Below are 25,759 nucleotides of genomic sequence, written 5' to 3' on the forward strand. Positions count from 1 at the left end.
CAGGGAGTTAGAGCAGATCCCTGGCTACATTTTGGCTTTCATCTCTGACAGTGAGTTAAAAAAATGTAAATTTTGAATACTAAGTGTTCTTCCCAATCTAGTAAAGCAGGTCCTTTTACTGCAGCATTTATTTCAATGTCCACTCTGTATTTAACTCTTCAGTCTAGAGGTAAATTAATTCATAGGAGCTAAGAAATGAAGCTGATCTACTGCAAGATTAACTGACTAGTTTAAATTTTATTACATGTTTAAAATGTTCATGCTGATAATGTTGTTTATGGAATTTAATATAATTGTGTTATGAAACCAATAGAAAGAGAAATTTGTATCCTGTCCCTGGGTGTTTTACTCTGAACAAAATGCCATAAACAGGTTAATATTCACCTTTAGCCACAAGAAGAAAAGGTTACAGAAGTGAATATTCTGTGATGTATTGGACAGTTTCACATGAAGGGAAGACTAAAAACAACAAAAATTAAGTTCCTTGTAGTCCTTCATTTGAATTAGCAGTGTCAGTGTTAGAAAGAAGTGAGCAGGTTTGGTCCATTGCATCACTACATCCTCGTGCTGCACAGCTTTGGGTCATCCCTGCCTCCATGCCTCCATCCATGCCTCCATCCATGCCTCCATCCATGCCTCCATCCATGCCTCCATCCATGCCTCCATCCATGCCTCCATCTGGAAGGACACCTCAGCAGTGCCTGTCTTGCTGTTTCAGCAATTGTTGGGGAAGATGAAAGAGGAAAGCCTTACAAACATGATTGCCTGACAAAAGATTTTGAGAATATAGAAACTATAAGCGAGATTGAAATGAAAGCAAGCTTTGACATCCCTTAGTTACTGAACAACAGGAAAACAATGGTGTGGCCGGCTGAAGGTAATCCCCTTTTGATGAAACAATACCCTCTGCAAGCAGGCAGGTCCAAGGGTCCGAGCAGACCCTGCCAGCTTGGCAGAAGGGGTCCGAAGAGGAGTTTTTAGGGTTTAAAATGTAGCACAGTATGGTAATGTAGTGATTCTTATAGGTTGTATGTAAATGCTATAGGATTTGTATGTTGTACTAGATTGGTTAGTGAGAATCAGAATATTCAACACAGAAGATGATTTATTGTATTGTAACGGGAACTTCGCTTTCTTGTTCTCTTGTTCTCTTGCTTTTACTCTTACTCTTACTCTTGCGCTCTTACTCTTACTTTTCTATGCTCTTAGCTCTTGCCTTTTACGTTATTACCCTCTCATTCTCTCTCTTCTCTCGGGCCTGCTCCGAGCTGCAGCTGGCAGCTCCCAGCAGGGCCCTGTACCCACGCCCTTTGCAATAAACCGCAAGTTCCACCACTTGGCTTCAGAGATCTCTTGTCTCCATCCGTCCCGACCGTGCTACCCCTGTCTCGCCTACAAGCAATGTTTCTTTGCAGCCCTGCTTGAGCACAGTGAGAATTTCTCTTTTCCCAGCAGATACCTCCTGAGCTCCCCTGTTTCCTTGTCACACATTCTGAATCTCTAGCTGGGTAAGGGTGGTTTTTTTAAAGGAGTTCTTCAGACTTTCTCAGTAGCTGGAAGAAGCAATTTCTGGGTACAGGTGCCAGGTAATGTCATTGCAGAAATTATGAAAAGAAAAAATAACTTGCTCAATGGTATTGACTGAGCAGGTGCAGCCAAGGTATCAAAACTTGTGAATAAATGAAAAGACACTGTCTTGTCAGTGAGAAAAATAAGATGAGAGCAGGATAGAAATGAGAAAAAGATGAACAGTAAAGGTAGCATGAGTGCAGAATGAATGTTCCTAGGTTTGTTTGAAGGCTGAGCAGTGCCCAGCCCTTCACAACAAGAAGCCTTTTAACAGCTTCTTTTGTTGTTTCTTTTCTAATGGAAACCTGTAATTTTTTTTTTTTTTTTTTTTTTTTTTGCTTTTATAGGCTTGGTATGGGCTCAGGAAGTGAGACTCTTTTTCTAAGCATGTATTTCTGTAGCTATTGTGCAATGGTATGACACAGTGTCTTTTGTTTTGCTCTTTATGGAAGCATAGGTATGTGCACCAGGGGCCAAGCCTGTATGGTCAGTTCCAGTCATCATCTATGTAGTGAGTTCCTGGGGGTGGTCGTCCAATTCCTTCTCAAGATTATGTCCCAAATGTGCAGGGAAAGGGGATTTTCAGCTCATCCTGAGCCCATGTAGAGGGATTACTCTCTTCTAACCCTGCTGGGGTACATGGATGAGAATTACCCCAACAAATGCAATGTGCTTTATCTATTGGAACCTCATTCTTATAGTGGGATTGCAAGGCAGTAAAGGTGCAGCAATAGGAGGGCTCAGGGATGGTGGATGACAAAGAAGTTTTACCTGTGATCATGTATTTGGGATTAAGCCTTCCACTTGTTTGGAAGGCATGGAGCAGAGACAGAATTTCTGTCTTTGTTGCAGTCGTGTTGTAGTTTCAGGAAAATCCATCCTGGGATTTCTACACTTGCTGCCTTCTGTTGTTCCTCCTCTGTTGCATCCCACGTCAAGGTTGGTTGTAAATTTTGATATGCATGATATAAAGACCTCATTCATTTGAATATGGATTGTGATACATTTATTTAGAAGGAAGTTGTGTCATGCAGTTTCTATAAAAGGAAGGAAAAGTAAAGTGAGTGTCTTGGGGAACTTCACAGATGCTCAGGTTCCTGGGCTGATCTCACTGGAAATCATAAACACACATCAGAGCACAGGGTCTGCTGCTCCCTACAGGTGTGGGGTAGCTGGTACTTTTAACATATGAATGACCTGAATTTTTCAAATAGCTCTTGATTTTGCAGCTGAAGTGGTTGCATTGCTGCCTGCTTTCCAACGTTCATATCAAACCTGCCAGCCCAGTGAGAAGCTCTGCATGGTGTCCTTGAGCAGAGCTGAATGAAGAGATTTGGGAGCGGGCTCCTGCCTGTCCTAGGCAGTCCTGGGAAAACACCTGCACCTCTGGCTCTAGACAGTGAATACCTTAGTGTATTCCCTCCTTAGTGTGTCTCAACCAGCCTTACCTATGACACCTCATTACTACCAAGCAGTCTGAGAATTACCCTCCTGATTAAGAAAGTCATTATCATTCAGGTTGTAATTCCCTGGAAAAAGTCCTGATTGACCTGGTTTCACAATTAAGTTGTTAGGAATGATGTGCCATGGACCACATGTGTGAGGTGTCCTTGTGTACTGCCACAGTTTGAGATATGGCTCATACACTGAGAGCAAATCTGAAATCAGCTGTCTGGAGGAAGTACATATTGAACCTATCAGCTTTGCAGGCATAGTAATTGTCATAAAAAATGTCTCAAGAAAAGAGGAAAAAAGATTTGCTAGGAGCTGCAATATTTCTGTTTCAGAAGTGCTTCTGCACCTCAGCTTTCCCTGCACACTTAGGAGTTCACAGCAAGGAAAGAGAGTTCTCTGGCAAGTGCAGTTTTGATGATAAAGGGTTTATAAATGGGTCAGTTCATCTCTCTTCCCCCTATTCAGTCCAAATGCTGCAGCTGTAGTAGGTGCAAGCCCAGGGTGAGGCAGAGCACCTTTCAGCAATAAATCAGGTCTGTGTTCTTCCCTGGAGCCAAAGCTCCTTGCTGTGCATCTCCCTGGGATGCAGGGGTCCCTGGGCCATTGCAGGGCTGACTCCCCTGGGCTGGGGGCCCTTTCTTAAACCCATAGGAAGTCTTTAAATTGGTTCAGCCTTATAGAAAGCTGAGGAGAAACTTGTGGATGTGGCACCAGAGCACTGTGTTGTGCCTGATGCATGTGTTCACTTTTTTATTTCACTGTTTAACCAAGGGATGGTGTGTCTGAAGTTGGAGAAGGTAGCTCAATAGGGAAGTTTCCAGTTGTTCCCCTGTTTTCTCTCTCATCTCCACATTCTTCGTCCATCTCCTGCTCCTGTCAAGGTTTTTGACTCCGTGATGCTGTCACACCTCTTCCTCTGTCTGGGCTATTTCAGCTCAGGTGGAGCATTTAAGAGGAAGTACTGTGATCAGCCCATGTGCTGCCTGGGAGCAGCTGGGGTGTAATAAAGCCTGATTGCCACCCTTGCACTCAGAAGCCACATTAAGCTAATGCAGTTTTATCTCCACTGTTTGTGCTTTCAGAGCAGCTTGTTTAAAACTGAGCATTTTACCTGCCTTGCAAGCACAAAATCCATTTGTTTCTCTGGCCACGGGTTCCCCTGGGCAGGTGCCTGGGAGCTGTCTCCCTGTTTGGGCAGATGTGCAGTCCCAGCTGTGGCCCTGGATGTGCAGTTGAGGCTTACAGCCAGTACTTTTATTTGGTTTCCAATTCGATCAAGTTGTCAAAGCTGCTTATAAGCTTTAATACATCCCCTGCCTAGGGGAAATGCTCCTTTCCCAGTTTTGCAGAGCAGGAATGATGTCAGGTAACTTTTGGCCTAGGCTATCTGTAAGGCTCTGCCACAGTAGGAAATTAACCCCAGACTCTGCAGTCCAGCATTAGTGAATGCACTTTATATATACAGAGCACTTTTGGCTGAAAGATGTTTCTAGTTTAGAGACATCAAAGGTCTGTGGAAGTAATTGCCCAGGCAATGTTGTGTAAAACTTGAAATTTGTGTGGAGTCTGCAGAGCACAGCTGGTGAACTAGATGTTATATGTATATCTATATCTATATCTATCTATCTCTATATATATATCTAGACACACCCATAGATGAAGCTCTGGACATAAATTAAGCAAAGCAGTCAGTCTTAATAGTAATAGCTGATAATTTTGACAGAGTTTCAAAAACTGAGTGGGTTTTGATTTGGAGGCAGATCTGGTAGAGAAGCCAGCTCTCACAAAATTGTTCATGGCTGTTGAATTCAAATGTTAAGAGCCAAATCCAGACCCATGTGAGTGGCTTGCCTGGATATTAATGGGGCTGCAGTTTGGTCCTGCTGCATGTTTAGGCAGGGCATTTCCTCTTGTTATTTCTAAAGGAAACAGACTTTGTTCTCACGGAAATCCTTTGCTCGCTTTTTGCCTTCCCTGGTGAAAACAAGATGAGTGTTGAGACATTCAGCTGGGAAGTAAGAAAGAGAAAATCCCCTCATCTCTTGATAGGCTTTTTATATCCTATTTCGGAGAAGTGCTGTATGACAGTGCCCCTTTCCTGAAGGCTGAAGTGGTGTAAGGCTCCTTCTGCACTGCTTCTCAAGTCAGCACAGGCCATGACAGCAGCACAGGGGCTGGTGCATGTGGGGATTGTAGTGAGTTCCTTTTGGTCTGGAGGCCACATCCCAGACCCCAGAGGTGAGCAGCCCACCTGGACGGATGGGGGTGCACAGAGGAGGCTCTGGCTGGTCTGTAGCCAGAGATGGTTTGCATGGAGTTTGACTTGGCTACCCAAAGCCTTTATGTAGCTCGTGTGTTCAGAAATGGTTCAGCTGGAAAGAAAGTGGTTCACAGCCAGGCTTTAAAATCCTAGAGCATTGCTATCTTGACTTAATCAAAGCCACAAACTAATCTGCTCCTGGCATCAAGAGGCTTGGGCCAAAACAGACTCCTGGGTTAATTGACTTCTCTTTTTATTGTTGCCTGTTGGGGTGGCTGCTGGCAACAGTCAGCCACTGTAGAGCTGGGCTGCAGTGGAACACAGCAGTTGCTTAGAAAGACCTGGAGCAGGCTGTGAGTGTCCTGCCCTGCTGTGAAATGGGACTGTGGTGGCAGGGACAGGGAAGGAATCTTTATCCCTTTGCTGCCATCAGGATCTGGGGAGGTGAATGCTGTTAACCTATTTGTTTTGTTTAACAGCTGCTTGTTTTTTTTGAGTTGGCAATAACTTTCCGGAAATGTGTGCTCAGATGGTGAGCACAGATGCCCAGTTGGACGGACATGTGTGAGGCAGCCAGAGCTATGAAAGAGCTGAAATTAGACACATCTGCAGTTACTCTTGGACATAGGAAAGGAAGTAGCTGATGTCACGGGCTGTAATGTCCTGATGGATTTTGTTTTCTACTTCCTGTCCGTCTCACTGGCCTCAAAGGTGTTTTTTTCCCAGTAGATGTCACATTCATCATCCATTTCTGTCTCCTTTTTCTGTGCTTAGTTTTGGAGGTACAAAGCAGTACCTCATTTTCAGATGCAGCCATGATCCACAAGCGTCCCCAGCATTTTTTGTAAGTGCAAATGAGAGCTGCTGATTTGAATAGTTGGATCTGTCTTTCCCAAGAGCCTTGCTGTCACCAAAACCTGCTTGAGCTTCTGGGAAGCCCCTCTCTTGCATGACTGCTTGGGCACCCTCCTCACAAGCCAATAAGGTTTTGTTGGAAGTAACCAAGTCCAGGGTTTTGAGGACTGCTGGGTTGCTATGGGCTTTGAATCTGGTGTCAATGCTTATAAATAATATAAAGCCCTTTGCAGGGTGGGGGGGAAATCTATGTGTAGGACTTACCTGCAGCAAAGCCAGAAATTCAGGAGCATCTGTGGTTGCTTCTACCTTGTCCTCATTTTACCTTGAGGTCTTGTGGGGAGAAGCTGTGGGAAGAGTTCCACTTGTAGCCCAGTGTAGGATAGCCATTTTCATATCTCAGAGCATGAACAGGGATCTTCTGCATTTGGTAGAGCCAAGACTTGAACCTCCCTTCTGATAACCCCACAGGGACATGTCTCTGTCTGGAAGGGAGTTGCCTCCAATCTGTGCAAGCTGTGAACCACTCCTTGCTGCTCACTTTCATTCCCCTCTGGTGCCTTTGCAGGTTTTGCTGCCAGCTGCCAGTTTATTGCAGCTGATGGATGTCAGAAAGAACTGCTGTGACTTCCTGCAGTCCCAGCTGCACCCCACCAACTGCCTTGGCATCCGCGCCTTTGCCGACGTGCACGCCTGCACCGAGCTGCTGCAGCAGGCCAACGCCTATGCAGGTCAGGGGAGGGGAGGGGAGGGGAGGGGAGGGGAGGGGAGGGGGTCTGTGCAGCTCACCCTGCCCCAGGCACACCAGCGTGGGGCTGAGCACTGTCCTGCTTGGTCCCTTCAGATTTCTGGTATTAGAACAGGAAGGGAATGCTTTGTTTAGTTCTGTGGTGCTGCAAGTTGGGAAATGCGGTTTGGTGGCAGGGGAGCGCCTTAGGAGGTAAAAAAGGAGGAGTTGAGGAGGTAAAAAAGGCTGATCCTCTGGATCTCAGCTCACAAAGCAGTTGCTGAGTGTGATCCTAGCAAGCTCCTGGTGTGCCTGTTGAACAGCTCAGTGTTGGTGCTGGTGTCCTCCCTATGGACCCTGCCCTGGGAGAGCAGCAGGTGCTGCTGGGCATTTCCATTGTGGGAATAAACAGCACTGGGCAAAGTTAAATCCTGGGGGTGGGAGCTGGAACACTCAGCTAAAATTGCCATGCAGTCTGAGGCTCTGATCTGTGCAGCAATGGCCTCTTACCCCAAGGGAGGATAGGCAGACTCATGTTTCTTTGGGAGTGGATGTGTTTGGTTGCAATGAGTAGGTGCAGGCAATGTCTTTCAGCATTTCTCCTCTACATCATAAATGTACAGCTTTTTTCAGCCAGCCCCAAGCTCTGAATTGCTCAGCACTTTCCAGTCTCCTCCAGCAAAGTTGCCCTTGACCTCTGCTTGGGAGAAGCTGATAGTTTTCTCCCAGTTTGTTTTTCTGTTTTCTGATAATTTGTATAGGGACACATACACCTGCTCTTTCCCAGAGCACCTGCTCTGTCCTGCAACATTTTCCTTTTTAACAGTTTTGTCCTTAATTGGACCATAAGTAGGCTCAGTGGAATAAAAATGTATCCACTGAGTCTTCCCCTATTCTCCTGCAAATAAAACTAAAACCTTTTCAGCTGCTCTGGCTGTATTATCCCCTGGAGAAAAAGGTACCCTGGAAGGAATGGTTAATTGTATAAAAGCTTGCTTGTAATATCTCATTACCCTTGTTTCCAGGCCCTGTTTAATCTTTAACCCAACAAGCAGTGCATTCACTGTATATTTATTTGGTTGTTTGGCAATTAGAAGGTCTGCTTTGTTGTTTTATTGGCCTTCATAGGTCCCAGTTAGTACAGCAGCCCATGTAATGTTAATGGAACTCCATTAATAAAAATGCCATTAAAATTCTTTTCACTATGTTGTTTATGTAACAGCCTTAAACCAAGACAGAAGTCCCCAAGCTCAAGAGTCCACGCATTCATGAGCTGAGTTACTTGAGAAATGCTGAGTTCTGGCCAATGGATAACTTTAGTAGGTGAAGGAGCCTTCTTGATGCAGGCACCAGTTCCTTTATTAAAATCAGTCAATATTCTTCATTGCTTCCAACTAATAATGAGAGAGCAAATATCTTTCTGCTGCCAGATGCAAGTCCAGAATGAATGAATATGAGATTTTGCCCAGAAGTCAGAGTGCATCCAGCTTATTGTGTGGAGTGTGTTTCCTGCCTCTTAAATATTTAACGCCTAAAGAGTTCATTAGATCGTATGTATATTTCCAGCATAACAGAGTGTTAAATTTAAGCCACATTCTGCTATTTTTAATCAGAGCCTTTGGCTTAGCCTGTGGGGTTTTGGTCCTCAGTAGAGCAAGGACGGTCTGTGACTGGGGAGTCCAAGCCCAGAGCCCAACTCTGCAGCAGCAGCTTTGGTGAGGGGCTGTTCAGGGGCTCCAAAAATCTCCTCTCTGGAAGTTATGCCAGCTCATGTCCCTGTGGTGCTGCTTTTTGTCAGGCAAAGCACTTTGCAGATGTGAAAAATCGAGGCAGATCTTGCTGCAGAGAGAGCTTTTTGGATACAGGAGTCTGAGCTTCTCAAAGCTACAGAATTAGAACTTGAAAGAAGCTGCTTCAGATAAAGTGTCTGACATTCAAATTTCTGTAATTCAGCCAAAGATAAATGGGACTTAACAAGTGACAGGTGAGATTAAATTGGCAGTATATGTAAGAAATTCTTGCAAAACTAAAATTGCTGCAGCTGGCTAATGACATATTTGACCTAGAAAATATTTTTTAGGAAGTGATTATTTTGTGTGCCTTTTGGCTAGATATAAAGCTTGACAGATTTGATGATGCTCAGTCATAATTCTTCCAGTTTGGGGTTATATTCATGCTTTTTGTTTCCAAGTGGTTCCCAGAGTTACAGTATGGAGGGATCTGGAGGCAAAAAAGGGAGAAATAGAAGTTTGTGCAATTGCAGGCTTAAGTGGAAAGGGGAAAACTACTGGGAAGGTGGATGCTGCGGTGGCCAGGTTATTTACTGCTTTGGACATTGGCCCTTGTTCAATTGCCACTTCTAACTGTATCTGCCATTGGAACATTCTCAGTGGCTTTTCAGAAAGTTTAGTATGATTTATGAAAGTATTTCATGGGGCTGGTGCTGCTTGAAATAACACCTGGCTTCTTTATCCTGCTCTGAGGCTGGTTTCTGTCTGTGCTCCACTCCCAGCTGCTGTGGGTCTGTCTTGGGTGCCCAGAGCTGTTCTCTGAATGCTCCTGCCACTGACTGAAAACATGGATTTCATTATAATTTTCTGTTCCCCCTTTTTGTTTGTTGAACAGAGCAGCACTTCCCTGAGGTGATGCTAGGAGAAGAATTTCTTAGCCTTAGTCTGGACCAGGTTTGCAGTTTAATATCAAGTGACAAGCTCACAGTCTCCTCTGAAGAAAAGGTACAGTAAATTGTATAGCAAGAGTGAATGTAGGAATGCTGGAATGTTTCTAGATCTTACACCAGGAACTGTTATGATATGCTCCTTTGGAGCCATTCTCCAACAGAGATCATGTGGAAAGGAAAATTATAATAATGTGAATCCTAAAAGCACATAAAAATGACCTTCACTTGGTTGTTCTTTGCAGGAAGTTATGACTCTCAGATCCATATCATTGTAAAAGCCCTGGGGCTCACAACCAACTACTTTCCCTCTCTGCAAAACTAGGAAACTCCCATCTGCTGTTGTGTAAAGCATTTAATACCTGCTGTAAAACCTCAAAAAAAAAAAAAAGTGAATTTCATTAGGCAGGGGAGGAATATTGGCTTCTGTTGCATGTTGGCTAGAAAAACAAAAGGAAGCTCAGAACCAAAAGGAAGGAAGGAAATATTTTTCTAGTATCTTCAGTGGTTTTAATAAAAAGGAGGAGAAAGGCACTGGTTGATACTGTTTTTGTGGTTCAGCACTTCTTGTGTAGTCTGGACTCCTGGGGAGGACGGTGAGCAGTGTTTATGGTGCTTGGTGAACTCCAGCCCCATCCTCTGGTCTGAGTTTCTTGTGTGAGCTGCTGCAGGTTTCTGGGGACAGGCATGTGCCTCCAGTCCTTCAGCTCATCTCCACATTGTCACTGTGGAGAGATTGTAAAGTCATGGAATCAGTAAGATCATTAAGGTGGAAAAGACATTTAAGATTGTTGAGTCCAACCACAAACACAGCAGTGCCAGGTCCACCACTAAACCATGTTCCTAAATGTAAATGGTCAGTTGTGAGGGGCTAAAGAAGAGCTTGAGGGTTGTGTGGTCTGTAATTTCAGGGCCCCTACTGGATGCCTGCATTTGGGTGGGCTGAGGCTGGACCTGGGTGTGGTGGTGCTGCACATCCTCATGTGTGCTCTTCTCCTGCTCAGCCCCTCTGGGCTGCAGATACACAAGTGCTTGGGCCCAGAGGGACTGTAAACTCTCCAGAAACCCTGCTCCATGTGAGGTGTGGCCTCAGGGGTGCTCCCTGCTGATCCTGAGAAGCAAACTTGGAGCATTCCTGCAGGCGTGGGGCTGCGAGGTGCCCCTGGGGCAGGGCCAGCAAGGAAAACAGCAAATGGCACAAACTCACAGCAGAATCCCTCTGCCTGAGCCAAGCAGCCTGCAAAGGGAAGTGCAAGTTTAGTAACCAATTTTTTCCAGTCCTGTGCAGCATTGTTCAAAGCTTTTATTGGCCTTGCGCCAGGGGAATCAAAATGCTCCTTCCCTCATCTGAGCTTTACACAATGAAACCCAGTATTTCTTTAGCTGACTGTAAAAGAAATTGTAAAAGAAAAGATTGTTGAGAATACAAGGCAGTGGAAGGAAATGTAAGCATAAGCTGCACGTTCAAAACAACAGACCTGAATAACAGGAGAGAGGCAGAAAATGGGAATGGAACATAAACATGAAATGTGCTAAAGTTCAAAGAAGTGCTGGAAATTGAGGACAGACTCATAGGCTGCTGTTTCATGTTAACTTCATGACAGACAAGCCATTTTCCTCACTTTTATTCTTCCTATCTGCTAATGTTTCAGATATGTAAAAGTCTATATGTGTGGATACCAGTCTATACATACACACGTATATCTGTGTGTATGAATGTGCAAAATAGTTCAGAAATCTGGCAGCTTAATTGTCACAGCCAGATTTCACAAGGAGTTTTCTCGTTCCTCTCCTTGCTGTGTCTCATACCAGAGCATTGCCATCCCTGGATCACTGGGAAGTGTTAGAGCCAAGTACTGCCAGGATCAGGGAGGGAGAATTGCCCTTGGAATGCCTCAGGAATTTGTGCATTCTCCCCTTCCTCTGCCAATTGGCCTAATAAAATATATCCTAATCTTCACCAATTTTGACTTATTTATACCCCTAGGCCATCAGGATGACAGACATTCTCTGCTAGCACAGAAATCTATTTTCATTGTCAGGGGGTGACAGCATTTTCTCATCACTCAAAGATTCTTCTCCTTTCTCTTCTGTCCCCCTTGTTGTACCAGCCTGTGCAGTTACACAAGCCTTTTTAGAAAAGGGCAGAGGTTTGTTGTCCCTGCTTGCTCTTTTTGCTGTAGCCAGTACCGTACCTGGAAGATAGTTTTATTAATGTTTTCTGACCTAATTGGCTCTTTTTACTGTTTGCAAGCTAAAAGCCCATGTAAAAATAATAATTATTTGTTCTTTACTAAGGATGTAGGAAGTGGAGGGACTTGAGAATGGTCTCCTGCCAACTCAGAACAGTGGCTAAAGAAATTTTTTAGAGGGCTGGGATTTTTGGATTGGGGATTCTACGCAGTCTGGTAATTGATTCATTGTCTCATGCTGCTGACATGCAACAGAAGCTGATGCGAGGTTTGGCCCTCACTCTTGGGAGTCTCCAGCAAATGGATTTTTGGCTGAGGAGACTGAAAACATCTGGGCTTGCTCTTTCCTTAGGCAGCATGCAGAGAGGGGATATTGGATATTCCAGGCTTTTACCCTTCTCCTCCATAGAGAGGGAAATTTACTTCTCCCAAGCTCAGGACTGCTCCTGCTGCCAGGCAGGTGCCAGCTGCTACTTCAGCCTGTGCCACAGCTCTAAATCAAGCTGTGTGGGCAACTGCTTTGCCCATCCCAGCCTGGCAGCAGGTCCTGCATGGCTGGAGGCTCCTGGGGGAGTGGCAGCAGCTGCTCAGGGTCTGCAGCGGGCACGGCAGGACTGGAAACAGATGTGGCCTTTAAATAGAGATATTGCTGTCTTGGTTTAAATCCTTTTCCCCTTCTCTGAAATTAGGAATCAGAGCCAACGGAAGATGCCAGAATCTGACTTTTTTCAAAAAAATAGTTATTTTTAGAGCAGGCACAGCAGGGAAGCATCAGTGTTTGCCTGACTCAGGAGTGGAGGGAGGCCAGCACCGAGGAAGCAGCTTATTCCTAGTGCACATTTGCCTTACCTTCCTTTAGACTTGCTCACTGTCCTTCTGACCTGTAGCTGGGTATGTCCCAGCCCTTAACCCATTCTGCAGCTCAGCCTTTGTGCAGAAGAGGTTAATGAAAAGCCTGTTTGTCAGCTAAACATTTGCTTTATCCACACTCATTTACAATTAAAAATCTCACAACAACCCAGTTTCTACTTTAAAGGCCTCATAGCCAAAGTTAAAATGTTTGTTTGCTTATTTATTTTAATTTTAAAATACTTAAAGGCTCTGCAGTAGTTATTCTCCTCAGCATTTGCTGTGGTTTGATTACACTGCTCCCTGTTGGGTTGCTTAGATCCTCATTGCAATGTCCTGAATTCCAAACAGTTCAGTAGGAACTTTTTTGGCGCAGAAAATGAGGCTGGTGCTTTACTGCATTTTAAAAGTATATAGTTTAGCCTAAGAGGAAGAAACCCCTTTCTGCTCTGCATCTCCTTCATGACAGGATGTGTCTGCCAAGGCCTCCTGCAAGTACATTTACCAGCAACAATTGGGGGCTGAAAGATGGTGCCCTCATTTTTTGGTTGATTTTGTCAAATTAGTGACCTTGAACCAAACAAAATGGTTTCTTGGGGAGTGATGGGTGGCATGGAAAGAAAGAAATAATTATCTGTGCAAATTGGCCTGACCATTTGGTGACCCTGGAAGGAAGCTGAAACCAAGGGTGCTTGCCTGGCATACTGGAAGGAAGGGCCAGAGATGCCTTTCGGGGAAGCATGGGACAGATGGGGTCTCTGCTCAGCCCTCCTGAGTAACTGGGCAGCGAGAGAGCTTGGGCAGTGTTGCCTGTAGATGTGGCTTCTGTGTCAGAATTTAATTCCATCTCTGTGGGGAAACTCCGCTGCAGTTATCCAGATCCTGCTGTGCAGCATCCGAGACTGCATCAGCCCCTCCTCCTGCCTTGCTGGGTGTTTCAGGGAGCCTTTCCCACTGCTGGTGACATTTTTAGGCCTTTCTTTTGTGAGAGAGGCTCCCAGTTACATAAGCACATGCATATTCATCCAGGAGCCCACATAGGAGGCTTCTCCTGCGCCAGGGCTCTGCCCATGGGGCTGTTTGTGAGCACTTTGTCACGGGCCCCAGCTCTGGATGCTTATCTCAACCAGCTGGATCTGGAAGTAAAACTAGATTTTGGTTCAGACCAGAAGCCCAGTGTGCCCTTGTTCCCCCGCTGGAGTATCTGAATATTTTTAGCAGGGAAATGCAGGCAGTGCAGAGGCTCCATGGCTGCAGGCAGGGCTTGCCCTGTGTGAGTTGGGAACTTGTCCTCAAGACTTTTCTGGTTTGTGGGGGCTGGTGGAACTGGTGCAGTGATTAAATATGAGTGTAGTGACTTTACTGTGTGGCCAGGCTCCTGGAGGAGGGAGATCTCTGTTATCAGGAGTAATTGTTGTGGCTGATTTCATTAATAATGTCCAGTGCAAATGTCAGCAGGCTCATTAAGTTTCCTGGCTGCCTTCCAGTGCTAATGTCCAAGAGGTATATGATTGTTCTGGACATGCACTTAGCTCTGGGAGTGATACAGCACATCTAGATGTGAGGCTGCTTGTTAACATGCATGGTCAGCTCAGCTCTTTGCTGCAGTGCTGCTTGTGCTCTGTGCAGCCACAGCTTTTTCATCTTCTTGATAGAGATCTTGCACCCCCTTCCTCTGATGCTCTAAAATCACTGTGCTGCTGATTTTGGGTGGGTGACTCTGCAAGGAAGTTGTCTCTTCCCTATTTAATTGTACTTTATCTGTGTAGGTCTTTGAAGCAGTTATCTCTTGGATAAATTATGAGAAGGAATCTCGCTTGGAGCACATGGCTAAGCTGATGGAGCATGTTCGCCTGCCCCTCCTGCCCAGAGATTACCTGGTACAGGTCAGTCTGCAAAGAAGTCATCAACACCTGCACTTAAGCTGCTGGCTGCTCCTTAATCAGTGGCCTGGCTGTTTTTCAAGAAACCTTCTTGAAAATGCTCTGCCCGGCAATGCTCAGAGCAGAGCTGCTGTCCCTCGAGTGAATCTCTTGTGATTTTTCACCCTGAAAATACTGAAGTGGTGGTGTTACAAGCTCATGCAGCTTTTTTCTTTCACTCACAGGCAAAACATTGTAATGGAAACACATAATGTGTGATAATTTTGGTGTAAGATGTGTGCTGTGCGTACATATGGGTCTGTGTGGCTGGCAGAGGAGGCACTCTCTGACTCAGTCTGACTTGGAGATTGTTCTTCATAAATGAATTCCTGGCATCTGGGCCTAGATAATGAGCTGAGAATTCCCAAAGAAGGGGTTGGCATTTGGGCTCTTTGACTACTATGCTTTTATCATATGTCTAAAAAAAATCAATACAGTTGGTATAAAATTGGTATTCACAAGATGAACCCATCATGGTTTTGCTTTTGTTTCATCTGTATCTTCTAATGGAATAAAAGATACTGCTCTCCTTAAAATTTCTGACTCAGATAAAAGAAATCACTTGCTTTGTATCCAGGCTCCTGGTGAATTCTCCTCTGCTGCATCAAGTGTTTGGCAGAGGGTGATTAAATACTCACTTCTTGTGAGTGATCTTGGGAAAAAGTGAGAGACTTGGATGTTACTGCATGTACTTCTTTGGGAAGAGCTGGAAGTCTGTGTTTGTCTCCTTTTTTGTTGTTGGTACATTTGAAGGGAAATTCCAGGTTACGTGTTCTTCCCACGAAGCTCCTTGTGACCTGTGCCAGTGTAAATGATCTTTGTTGTGTGTGCATGTTCTCAGACAGTCGAAGAAGAAGCTTTAATCAAGAATAACAATACCTGTAAAGACTTCCTTATTGAAGCCATGAAATATCATTTGCTTCCTCTGGATCAAAGGCAACTAATAAAGAATCCCAGGACAAAGCCAAGGACCCCCGTTAGCTTGCCAAAGGTAAGCTGAGCTTGTCACTTCGTGTCACCTCACCCCTGTTCCTGGTGGCATTTTCAGTCCTTTGACAGGAGATCCAGAATTTGCTGTGTTACTTTTTACTGACTCAGTGGTTGTGCTTGGAAGTGTTTTACTCCCTCTTCTGGCACTGCTTGTGCCCATCAAGGAAACTTAATTAAGTGGAATAAGCTTAGATAAACCCTTAGGGGAAGGAGGATCTCTGCTCTTGAAAGGTTTTGTCAGCCACAAGTGGCTGGTGGCTGCTGAGCTGTGGAGTGGCTGCTGGAGTGCTGGGAGGGCTGCCTGAGGTGCTGCTGCCTGCAAAGAGTGTCGTGGAGCCCTGCTGAGGAGGGTCACAGTAGGTGTCTCTTCCTTTCCTGTATCCATAATCAGAAGCCAGGAAGGCAGGAAACAGCAGCATCCAGCCCTGTGGGCAGGAAGTCTGAAGAGAATTTCAATGGACTCAAAGCAGCAACTGAATAAATAATCCTTGTTACTCCCCACGTTTATCCTGCAGGCGTGGGATGCTCCAGCCACCACTTTATTAGTGAAGAAAAAATGACCAGAGGAGCTTTTCTCTGTGCCCCAGGGATAAACACAGTTTGGCACAATGTCTCTCAGCAGACTGCCACTGAAGGTGCTAAGTGAGCATTTGGAGATTCCAGGACATCAAAACCACAAATGTGTTATTTTTCCAAGCACAGACTATAATGAGGTTGCTTTGTGGGACAGTGTATGAGATCTATGCTGTTTCTGATATTTGGATCCTGGATGCTGTCCTTTGAGAAGTCGTGGTTTTGCAGCATGTGGCAGCCTGTGTCTGTCCTCCTTTCTGCCTGATGTTGCTGAGATGAAGTTGGTAGAGCACAGCTTTGGGGCTATCATGAAGGGCTGACATGACCCTTGTTCAAGGACTGAAGTAGTTAAGGAGAAAAGGAACAGCAAATCAGTGAGTTCAGAGGTTCTCAACATCTTTTATAGCATGACCTACGAGTGCAAACCCGAATCCTTCTGCAGGTCTCTCCTCCCTTCTTTTGAACTGTGAAGAAAGGGAAGGAGGTGATGATCTTTCAGCAATCCTCTTACTGAGAAACTTTCATCTGGACTGTTGGTCCTGCTGATGAGGGATTATTGTCTGCTGGGAAATCCCTTAATTCTGTAATCGCGTGGGGCCCTGCGGCTTCCATGGGAGACTGTTACACAACTGGTAGTCAGGCTGTTAATTTAGACTTAATTTGGTTTCTAATATCATGTTCTTATCTTTGTAGATCAAACAGGCCACTATTTCCATGCTCTTCAAATTCTTTAAATTGCTGTCTAGCTCTCTACTTTTAAAGCAACCTTGCTTGGAGCTGAGTTTGTTATCTGAGGGACCCAAGTGACAATCTTATCCCCTCAGCTACTCCCAGCTGCCTTGCAGAGGCTAAAGCCAGTTTTCCAACTGCTCTTTATCAATATTTGAAGCCCCATTATCTTGTTTCTAGCTCCTTTGCCTTGTAAAAATCTGTTTGTCTTGGGTGATGTTTGTCCCACTGATTTGCTGTGGTAAGGGGAGCCAATCCTCCCTCTTGATGGCTGTGGAGGGTTGAATGAAATGTGTGCTGAATGAAGTGAGATCCAGCTCTTGCCAGTGCAGGTGTTTTGGGGGCTGGTTGCCTGTGCAGGTGTTGGTTTGCAGTGCCCAGCTGGGGCTCAGAGCCATGGGCACCCTTGAGTGCAGAGCTGCAGGCTCCTGGCACCCATATCCACGGGGAATTTGTCTTCTGGCAGCAGATGGGGCAGATTTGGGAAGGACCACACTACATGCTGCCCAGATCTTCTGGTCTTCTCACTTTCCCACCAGTGTCCACCCCTTGCTGTTGCTGGTAGTGGAGCCTGGGGCAGGATGAACCCTTAGCCTGACCCAGCAGAGTGGTTCTTCCACTCCTGAGGCTGCCCTTGATCACCTTGACATAGCTCTTCCCTACCTGTAAGGAATTCAGGGTTTAATTCCTGCATTTCCTTCAGTACCTGTGGCAGCCAAAAGCCTTAATGAAGCTGACAAATCACATCCTTCAGCAGCCCAGACCCCCCCAGGTCATGACAGTTCTGGTGATTTCCCTGAGTGTCGCCTTCCCTGCAGGTGGCACCACAGCTGTCAGGTTTTCTTTGCTGAGTGGCATTGATTATTTTTAGCACCACCATGGAGATAATGACTAAACAGTGGGCTGTCAGTGGGAATTATGCTGGAATCTTCTTCACTTAAAAATACTTTTGCAGTGAGTCTTGGGTATGCTGTGGTGCCAAAAGGTTTTGTATTTCAAGGGGAAACTGGGCAAGTTGCCCACCTTGGACACAGTAAGGAAGGGTAAATGGGGTGGCATTTATCATGCATTAAATTGGAGAGAAATTTAGCATGCATTCAATTGGAGAGAAATTTTTCCCCCTTGAAATATAATTGCCTGAAATAAATGTCCCTGCAGAGGCTTCTAACTGACCTTCAGCACGTTTGGCAGCTGCTCTTGATTGGGTTGTGGTGATGGTTTCTCTGTAGAGAGCAGCTGCCCAGGGTCATGTCTGAGCAGCTCTTTTCTAGCTCTTCTCTTCCCTCTGCAGGTGATGATTGTGGTGGGTGGGCAAGCACCCAAAGCCATTCGCAGTGTGGAGTGCTATGATTTTGAGGAGGAGCGGTGGGATCAGGTTGCTGAGCTTCCCTCACGAAGATGCAGAGCAGGTAAAGAGAACTTTTGCTGCAACCTTCTTTGTTTCCCTAATGCAGCTCTTCAGCACTGGATGGATGTCCTTGGTCCTCCTTTTAGCTTCCTCTGTGCCCATGGCCTCAAGCAGCTCTTTCTTTCTGCCATGCCTTCTTCTTTCCCTACAGACATCTTTCCCTTCTTGTTCAGGTGGATGTCCTGCTCTCTAGTGGGGTTCTTCCTGCCTGTCAGCCCTCCCAATGTCTTCCCTTCATCATCTGTCTCTCCTGGCTGTTCCTCCATCAGTTTCCTCTCCTCCTCCCCCGTTGCTGTCTTAGCAGCCCCCAGAGGTCCAGTTTTTCTTGCTGGTTTCCTAGTGAAAATCAAAGGAGCTGAGTCAGTCCCTCTTGGTGCAGAGGAGTGGGTGATGGAGAGCAGATCTTTAAGTTGGGAGTGTTCCTCCAAAAACATCTGACAGGGTTGTGAATGTGGCTCACCATTTGGTGTTCCCTCTGGCTCACAGAATTACTCACTCAGGTGTGAGCTCCATCTGTGCCTTCTGCTGCCATGTTTTCACGTACATTTCGCCTCCCACATGACATGCATGTTTTATCATGCTCGACTTCAACGCCGCTAACCTGCAGAAAACGCCAAAGCCTCGCCCACACTCCGCTCTCCCCTGGCGGGCCAGCAGGACCCGGGCAGGTCCAGAGAGCTTGCTGTGAACCCTCTCCCCTTTCCTCAGGCGTGGTGTTCATGGCTGGCAGTGTCTATGCCGTGGGAGGCTTCAATGGCTCGCTGCGGGTGCGCACGGTGGACGTGTACGACGGCGCCAAGGACCAGTGGACGTCCATCGCCAGCATGCAGGAGCGGCGCAGCACGCTGGGCGCCGCCGTGCTCAACGACCTCCTCTATGCCGTGGGAGGCTTTGATGGCAGCACTGGTAGGTGGCTGGGCAAACAGCAGGCACTGCCTGACCTGGCAGAAGGGCTTTCGGAGGCCCTGCAGAGATTGCAGAGCTTTAGAGCGGCTCCTGTGCCCTTCCCCTAGGGTTCTGTAGAGAGGGAGCCAGAAATGGGGTTTGGTGTTTGTTGTAACTACTCACGTGCATGTTCTGACCTGTCAGTAATTACAGAGAATCTCACCCTTATTATTTTATTTTCCTTATTATTTTCTTTATTTCTCTGCAATAAAATAAAATTATTTTATTGCAGAGAATCTAACCCTTTATTATTTTCTTTCTTCTTATTATTTTTAGAACTGTGATATACTTCTTTCAGCCTCATTCTCTGTATGATTGTGCTTTTTCTGGGCTGAGAAAGGATTTTTCCTTGTTTCAGTTAAATTTTTCATAGCAACATGAATAAAATACTAGCAAGGAATCTTACAGGGATTTGTCTTGGCATAGCTGCATGTTTAGATTCACACCTCTGCCTCTGCTGTAAAGCTCTGATACTTGGTTAAGCCCTGAACTAACTATTGCAGAGGGGTCTGGGGGAATTTTTAAACCTTTGCATGGCTGTTTTTGTAATGCTTGAAAGGATGTGGGGCTTTTGGGCTTGGAATTTGGACCCTGCTAACCTTGGTGGCCTCAGCACATTGGAGAGGCAGCAGTCCCAGGGTAGTGGTGATGGGGTAACAGTTTTCCCAGCCACTGAAGAAGTGGCATTGACACTTCAGACTGGTCCCAGCCTGAAAGGCAAGGGGTTAGGAAGTGGAATTGCAGGAGCATGGAGGGAATTACGGGTTTGGGAGGAGGTGGAAGGCAGATGAAAGTGCAACACCAATCTTTTTTTCTTCTTTTTTTTTTTAATTAGAAAACCTGTGTATCCCCTTTTTAACTAGGTCTGGCATCAGTTGAGGCCTATAGCTATAAAACCAATGAGTGGTTTTTTGTGGCTCCCATGAACACAAGAAGAAGCAGTGTTGGAGTTGGAGTTGTGGAGGGTAAGAAAATGAGCAGCCATTTCCACCAAGCAAATGTTAATTGTCAAACAGAAGCCTGAATGGTTAAGTGCAGTAGGAGGGAACAGCAAGAGCTGTTCCCTGCCCTAGTTGGGAAAGATTGATTTTACACAACATAATTGCTGCAACTTTTTCCATTCTCCTCTTTATCTTGGTGAAAAATCATGTGTAGCTTTCCAAGAGCCTCAGACCTGTATCAGACTAGCTCAAGCCTCCTGTGAATGCAATCAGGTGTGTGCAGGTTTCTTTGAATGCAAATTCTGCTGGGCTGGTTCTGGCTGGTGAAAGCCAGCACTGCTGTGCTGTGGATGCTGCTGCTGCTGGCAGACGCTGTGTGGATGGAATACCCGTCATAGAAAATCTGCTCAGCCAGAGAAACAGGAACAGAGTCTGTCCCACAGCCCCAAGCTGGTGGTTTGGCAGGAATACTAAAACCTGTGTTTATTGACATCAGGCACAGCTCTGCTGAGGTTCTTGTATGAGCAGGGGCTGACGATAGCAGAGGCTGTGGCAGCTCAGAGAGAGGTGGGAGGCCTGGCAGGATGGTGGCAGCTGCTGGCACCTCTAGGTCAGCACCAAAATTGAGGCAGCTGGAACTGAGCAGCTTGGTTTGGACTCAGGAGTATGAGAAGTTTAAGCAGGAACCATTTCTTCCTTTACAAAATCTATTCTGAAGCAAGTGAAAGGCTTTATTTGAACTTGTCTTTAGTGTGGCATAGCACTTTCCTGTTAGTGTAGTGCAGAGCAGCTTTGGCACAAGCCTTTTTATAAACCATATAAACCATGCTTTAGAGTGCTTTGGTTGGACCTGTTTGAGTGGGAAGTACATGGAATATGTTAGTGTACATGAAATCTGTTTATGTGAGAAGGACAAGGGAGATAAAGTCAGAATAAATAGTGGTCATTACATTTGCATATTTAAGAAGCACCTCCTTCAAAACTGGCCCATGCTTGGGAAGTGCTGGGCTGCTATCAGTCATTGGAATTTATTCAAATGGCTTGAATGCAGAAAAAGTATTAAATATGGTCCTGAGAGATGCATTTATATGTACAGATTTTCTACTGGACACTCATGAAATCCTTTTCCTTTACTTATTTTGAAAACACAAGTAAGCGTTGCATATGTTGAAGTCCATGATAAAAATAATAAGGGCATGTGATGGGCTCAAGACCTGATCATACTGGTATAGGGAACAAGCTGCAGCCTGCAGTTAATCCACAGGGTTCATCTGGATGTGACAAAAATTGATCTGATGATCAATTATATACTGAAAATGCCTAATAATCTATGTCAGCCAGGGAAATTGATCTTGTTTGGCACTCTTGGATTGGTACTCTTGGATTGGCACTCTTGCCTGATTGGATGACAAATACCAGGCAGGACCAACAGCATGAATAAGAGTTTGAAATGTTCCTAGAGACAGGAAGATGCAGAAAGAGGCCATGAGTGGGCCTGAGGGGGAAAGAAAAGAGCCAGCTTGTTCTTGGAGCCTTGCAAACATCCAGAAACAGAAGGATGCAAAAGCCTAAGGCTGAAGATAACTGCTGGCAGGAGAATTGTGCATGCAAAGAATTGCACAGCTCATACATGGCCAGGCTCCTGTCATTGACTGAGAATTGGTATCATTTCTAGGTTTTGTACAAAAATTTAGGTTAGAATTTTTCTACATGTTTGTTGAGCTTTTTCAATTGTTTTTCATTGTAGCATCTAGGAGACCTGGGCTTGAACCATAATGCCTTGTGCTAGCTGCTTTAGTAAGAAGAATTCTTCTCTGCCCAGAGAATTAACTGTCTAAATGCAAAACAAGCTGATAGATGATACAGGGAGACAAGGGGAGGGGATCAGTCAGGCCTGGGAGCAGAGGACACAGTACAGCATCAGCCCTGTTTCACGTATGATTCAGTCCCATGATATCTGATGGTGCTTCTTTGGTCTCAGTAGGTGTGTAGCTGTCAGCTTTCAGTGAGTTGGGGCAGGGAGGGCTGGATACACCAGGAGACCCTCACACCACAGTGTGTCCTGTGCTGTCATCACTGGGCACGAGTGACCAGCTGGCCTCAGCTGTCACAGGATCTCTGGGTTTCCATTTGGCCCAAGTTCTACAAGGTCATGTCTGGGTTTCTTTGCAGGTATTATATTATTATAAAAGGCTATTTTGTATTTATTGCTCATGTGGTGCTGTAATTAATGTGCAGTGACAGCCTTTGAGCACACCTGAATGGGGGGAACACTCCATCAACAGAACACACCTTGATAACCCCTCTTCTCCTGGGCCAACAAGTAATTTGGAAAACCCTCTGGGCTGCTGACTTCTGATTAAGCTATTGTGGAGTATCCTTGTGTTGCCGACAGTTTAACAGCTTTACAAATAATCACCCCTGTCTGTGAGCCCACTCCAGATGCCTTTGCTTGGCTTTTCCTCAGACATCCCAGCAGGTTTTTGGTATTTGTGAGGTGCCCCGGATGATAGAAGGAAGGAAGGAATCTGACTCCATGTTCTTAGAAGGCTGATTTGTTATTTTATGATGTGATACTATATTAAAGACGACTATACTAAAACTATACTAAAGAGTAGAGAAAGGGTACAGACAGAAGGGTACAAAGAATGATAATGAAAACTCGTGACTCCCTCTTGCAGAGTCCTGACACAGCTGGCTGTGATTGGTCTTTAACTAAAAACAATTCACATGAAACCAAACAAACAACCACCTGTTGGATAAACAATCTCCAGCTCACATTCCAAAGCAGCAAAACACAGAAGCAAATGAGATAATATTGTTCTCAATTTTCTCTGAGGCTTCTCAGCTTCCCAGGAGAAGAAATCCTGGCAAAGGGATTTTCCAGAAAATATGACAGTGACAGGTTTAGGCATGTCCCCTAGAGCCACCTAAGGCAGGGCCTGTCCTGGGCTGTGCCTGTGGGTGAGCCTGGCTGTGTAAGAGCCTCAATGAGAGATGTGTGACACTCCAGGCAGCTTCTCAAAATCCAGTTTATTCCATCCAAGACACTACAGCAGTCCAGGGTCGTGGGTGACAGAGCTGTGCCTACAGCTGTCAGCTCCAGCTGCAGACAGGCCTGGAGACCCTTTGGTTTTGGTTACATTGCATTATATATTTTTCTTTGCTGACCATCTCAATACAGTAGAACCAATCTATACCTTAACTTTTATTTATAGCCTATCATAACTACTATAATTACCAAATTCATGTTACTATTCTCCAATCACTACAAGTTAGTACATTGCAATTTAAGCTAGAAGTTGTTTTTCAGTTTTCTTGCAGTGGAAAATTCTGAGACCTTTTTTCTACTTGCAACATTTGCTGACTTGTTTGCCTGTGCTATCTTTCTGCTTGGTAAAAACATCTTGTTTGAGGTGGATTTATCCTTTGCTCTAAGCCAAAAAAACCCCTTCTAACTAACACACCCTTTGCCTCCTTGGTTATCCAATAAGACCGCCTCAGCAATTCTTTTCTTCTACATCCAAACTTGCTTTCATTTCTATTTCTTCTTGAGACTCTACATTAAAAAATCTTTTTGCTAAGGGTATCTGTGAGGATTTCCTGTCAGGCTTGCCCCGTTCCCAGCAGGGCTGTGTGTGTTGCAGGGAAGCTGTACGCCGTGGGCGGCTACGACGGTGCGTCGCGGCAGTGCCTGAGCACGGTGGAGCAGTACAACCCCGCCACCAACGAGTGGACCTACGTGGCTGACATGAGCACGCGGCGCAGTGGGGCAGGTACTGCTCAGCACGGGCACCACACGAGATGAGAATCCCGACTCCGTGCTTCGGAAGGCTGATTTATTGTTTGGTGATGTGTATTATGTTAAAAGGAGATGATATGGTAAAGCTACGCTAAAAGAATAGGAGAAAGGATTTCATCAGAAGGGTTGAAAGGAATAGAAAGGAATGATAATAAAATCTTGTGGCTGACCAGAGAGTCCGAGACAGCTGGACTTTGATTGACCATTAATTAAAAACAACCCCATGAGACCAATCAAAGATGCACCTGTTGGATTCCACAGCAGCAGATAATTATTGTTTACATTTTGTTTCTGAGGCCTCTCAGCTTCTCAGGAGAAAAGATCCTAGCAAAAGGATTTTTCAGAAAATATGTCTGTGACACACCACCAGCTCTGCTCACACACAGGGAGCCCAAAACTGGGATTTGCCATTGCTGGGCTTGCAAGTGCAACCTCTTATGTGCCCCACTTCCCGTGAGGGGTGAAAATGTAACGGCTTGGAATCTCTTAGCAGCTCTTGTGGCTTGTTGTATTGCAGTAAATAGTTATTTAGCTGTTTGCACTGGGTGTTTGGTAGTTTGCACTGTTCACATGATTTGTATCCTGTGACCTCATGGTCTTCCCCCTTTTTCCCCCCTAAGTGTTAGCCCTGGTGCTCTCTTCTTGGCCAGTCCTTCCCCCTGCCCCTCCCCACTGGTATCCCTTTGCTTGTGGCCCTCCTCCTCCACCCCCATTCCCGGGCTATAAAAGCCTCCTGCCATGAGCCAGGCTTTCAGGTCTCTTTTCCATGCGGTGATTCCCATCTGGTGGTTCTCAAGACAGTAAACAGAGGCCATCCGTTCCCACCTGCAGAAAAGCACTTCCCATCTTTTGCTCTCCTCTCTGTAAGACCGTGTGGGCTGGGGTCCATAGCTAGCCAGAGTGGACCCCAAACAGCTCACCCAGACATGGTCTTACAGTGGCTTTAACAAAATCTGCCAGACTGAGATTGAGATTGATTTCTGGATTAATGAAATAATACTCAGTGTCTCTAAGTAGCCTTGCTAGCAGATACATCTCACCTGTAAGCGAGGAGTTCTCTTTCCAAATTGCCAGCTGCAGGCACAGCTGGGCACGGGAAAGCCAAGCTGCACCTCCCTCTCCCCTGTCATTGTAGGGTTTCAGAGGAATTTTCATTTTGGATTTTCCTGCAAGCACCCAGTGGGTGCTTTGCAGCACAAACATCATCTGCACAATGAGTGATGTGTAGGATAACAAAATTCATCTCAGATTGTCCCTGCTTAGGTAGTTTTTAGTTGATTTTTTGTTGGCAAGAGTTGGTGATCTGGAGGATTAGAGGAAAGGACCAGTTGTAAAACGATTGGATTCTAGTCTTGATGGTTTCTAATTTCCTACGTGATCTTGAGCCAGGTAGTAATTTGTCTTCTCTGTAATTGCTTTTCTCTGAAAGGGAGAAGAGTTCTTATCCACTGCATTTAAAATCATCTTCAGGTGAATAGGAATGTGTCACTGTTGGTCTTAATGCTCAGTGTGTGCTGTGGTTCCTCCCTGATATTAAACTGTGCAGGAACCCACAGGCAAGCCTGGGGGCTGCTCTTTGGGGCTGAAAGACCCTGTAGGTTAAGCTGTGGTGGGAGTTCCCTTTTGAGCTGGGCAGGTTGAGGCTGCTCTCTACACCCTGTCTCTCTCCTCACTTCAGTATCTTTTCTGTAGCTCCAGGTGAGGTAATTATGGACACACTGTTGGTTTGAGTTCTGTGGAAGAGGTTTGTAGTATCTGCTTGATGCTTAAACTTAGTCCAGTGCCGCCTTCCAGGAGAGCAGAAGGAGTATCTCCTATTGTTGGCAGTGTGTTGAAACAGCAAGAATTTTGTGGCTGTAGTGAAA

The 25,759-nt window shown here is 45.6% G+C and overlaps 1 protein-coding gene across 4 annotated transcripts in view; it reads left to right on the plus strand.

Moving 5' to 3' along the window:
• KLHL3 (kelch like family member 3) overlaps window positions 1-25,759 on the plus strand; it is a 52,599-nt gene that overhangs the window by 23,413 nt on the left and 3,427 nt on the right. For 3 of the 4 annotated variants that reach the window (XM_059860013.1, XM_059860014.1, XM_059860016.1), the window contains exons 5-12: window positions 6,708-6,870; window positions 9,492-9,601; window positions 14,354-14,470; window positions 15,348-15,497; window positions 18,090-18,207; window positions 18,915-19,112; window positions 20,015-20,116; window positions 23,740-23,868. In XM_059860013.1, coding sequence (XP_059715996.1) covers window positions 6,708-6,870; window positions 9,492-9,601; window positions 14,354-14,470; window positions 15,348-15,497; window positions 18,090-18,207; window positions 18,915-19,112; window positions 20,015-20,116; window positions 23,740-23,868 — 1,087 coding nt within the window. The remainder of the gene's footprint in view (window positions 1-6,707; window positions 6,871-9,491; window positions 9,602-14,353; window positions 14,471-15,347; window positions 15,498-18,089; window positions 18,208-18,914; window positions 19,113-20,014; window positions 20,117-23,739; window positions 23,869-25,759) is intronic. The other variant, XM_059860015.1, reaches the window with a different exon arrangement.

This window comes from Haemorhous mexicanus, chromosome 15 (genome assembly GCF_027477595.1).
Source record: "Haemorhous mexicanus isolate bHaeMex1 chromosome 15, bHaeMex1.pri, whole genome shotgun sequence".
Classification (NCBI taxonomy): Eukaryota; Metazoa; Chordata; class Aves; order Passeriformes; family Fringillidae; genus Haemorhous; species Haemorhous mexicanus.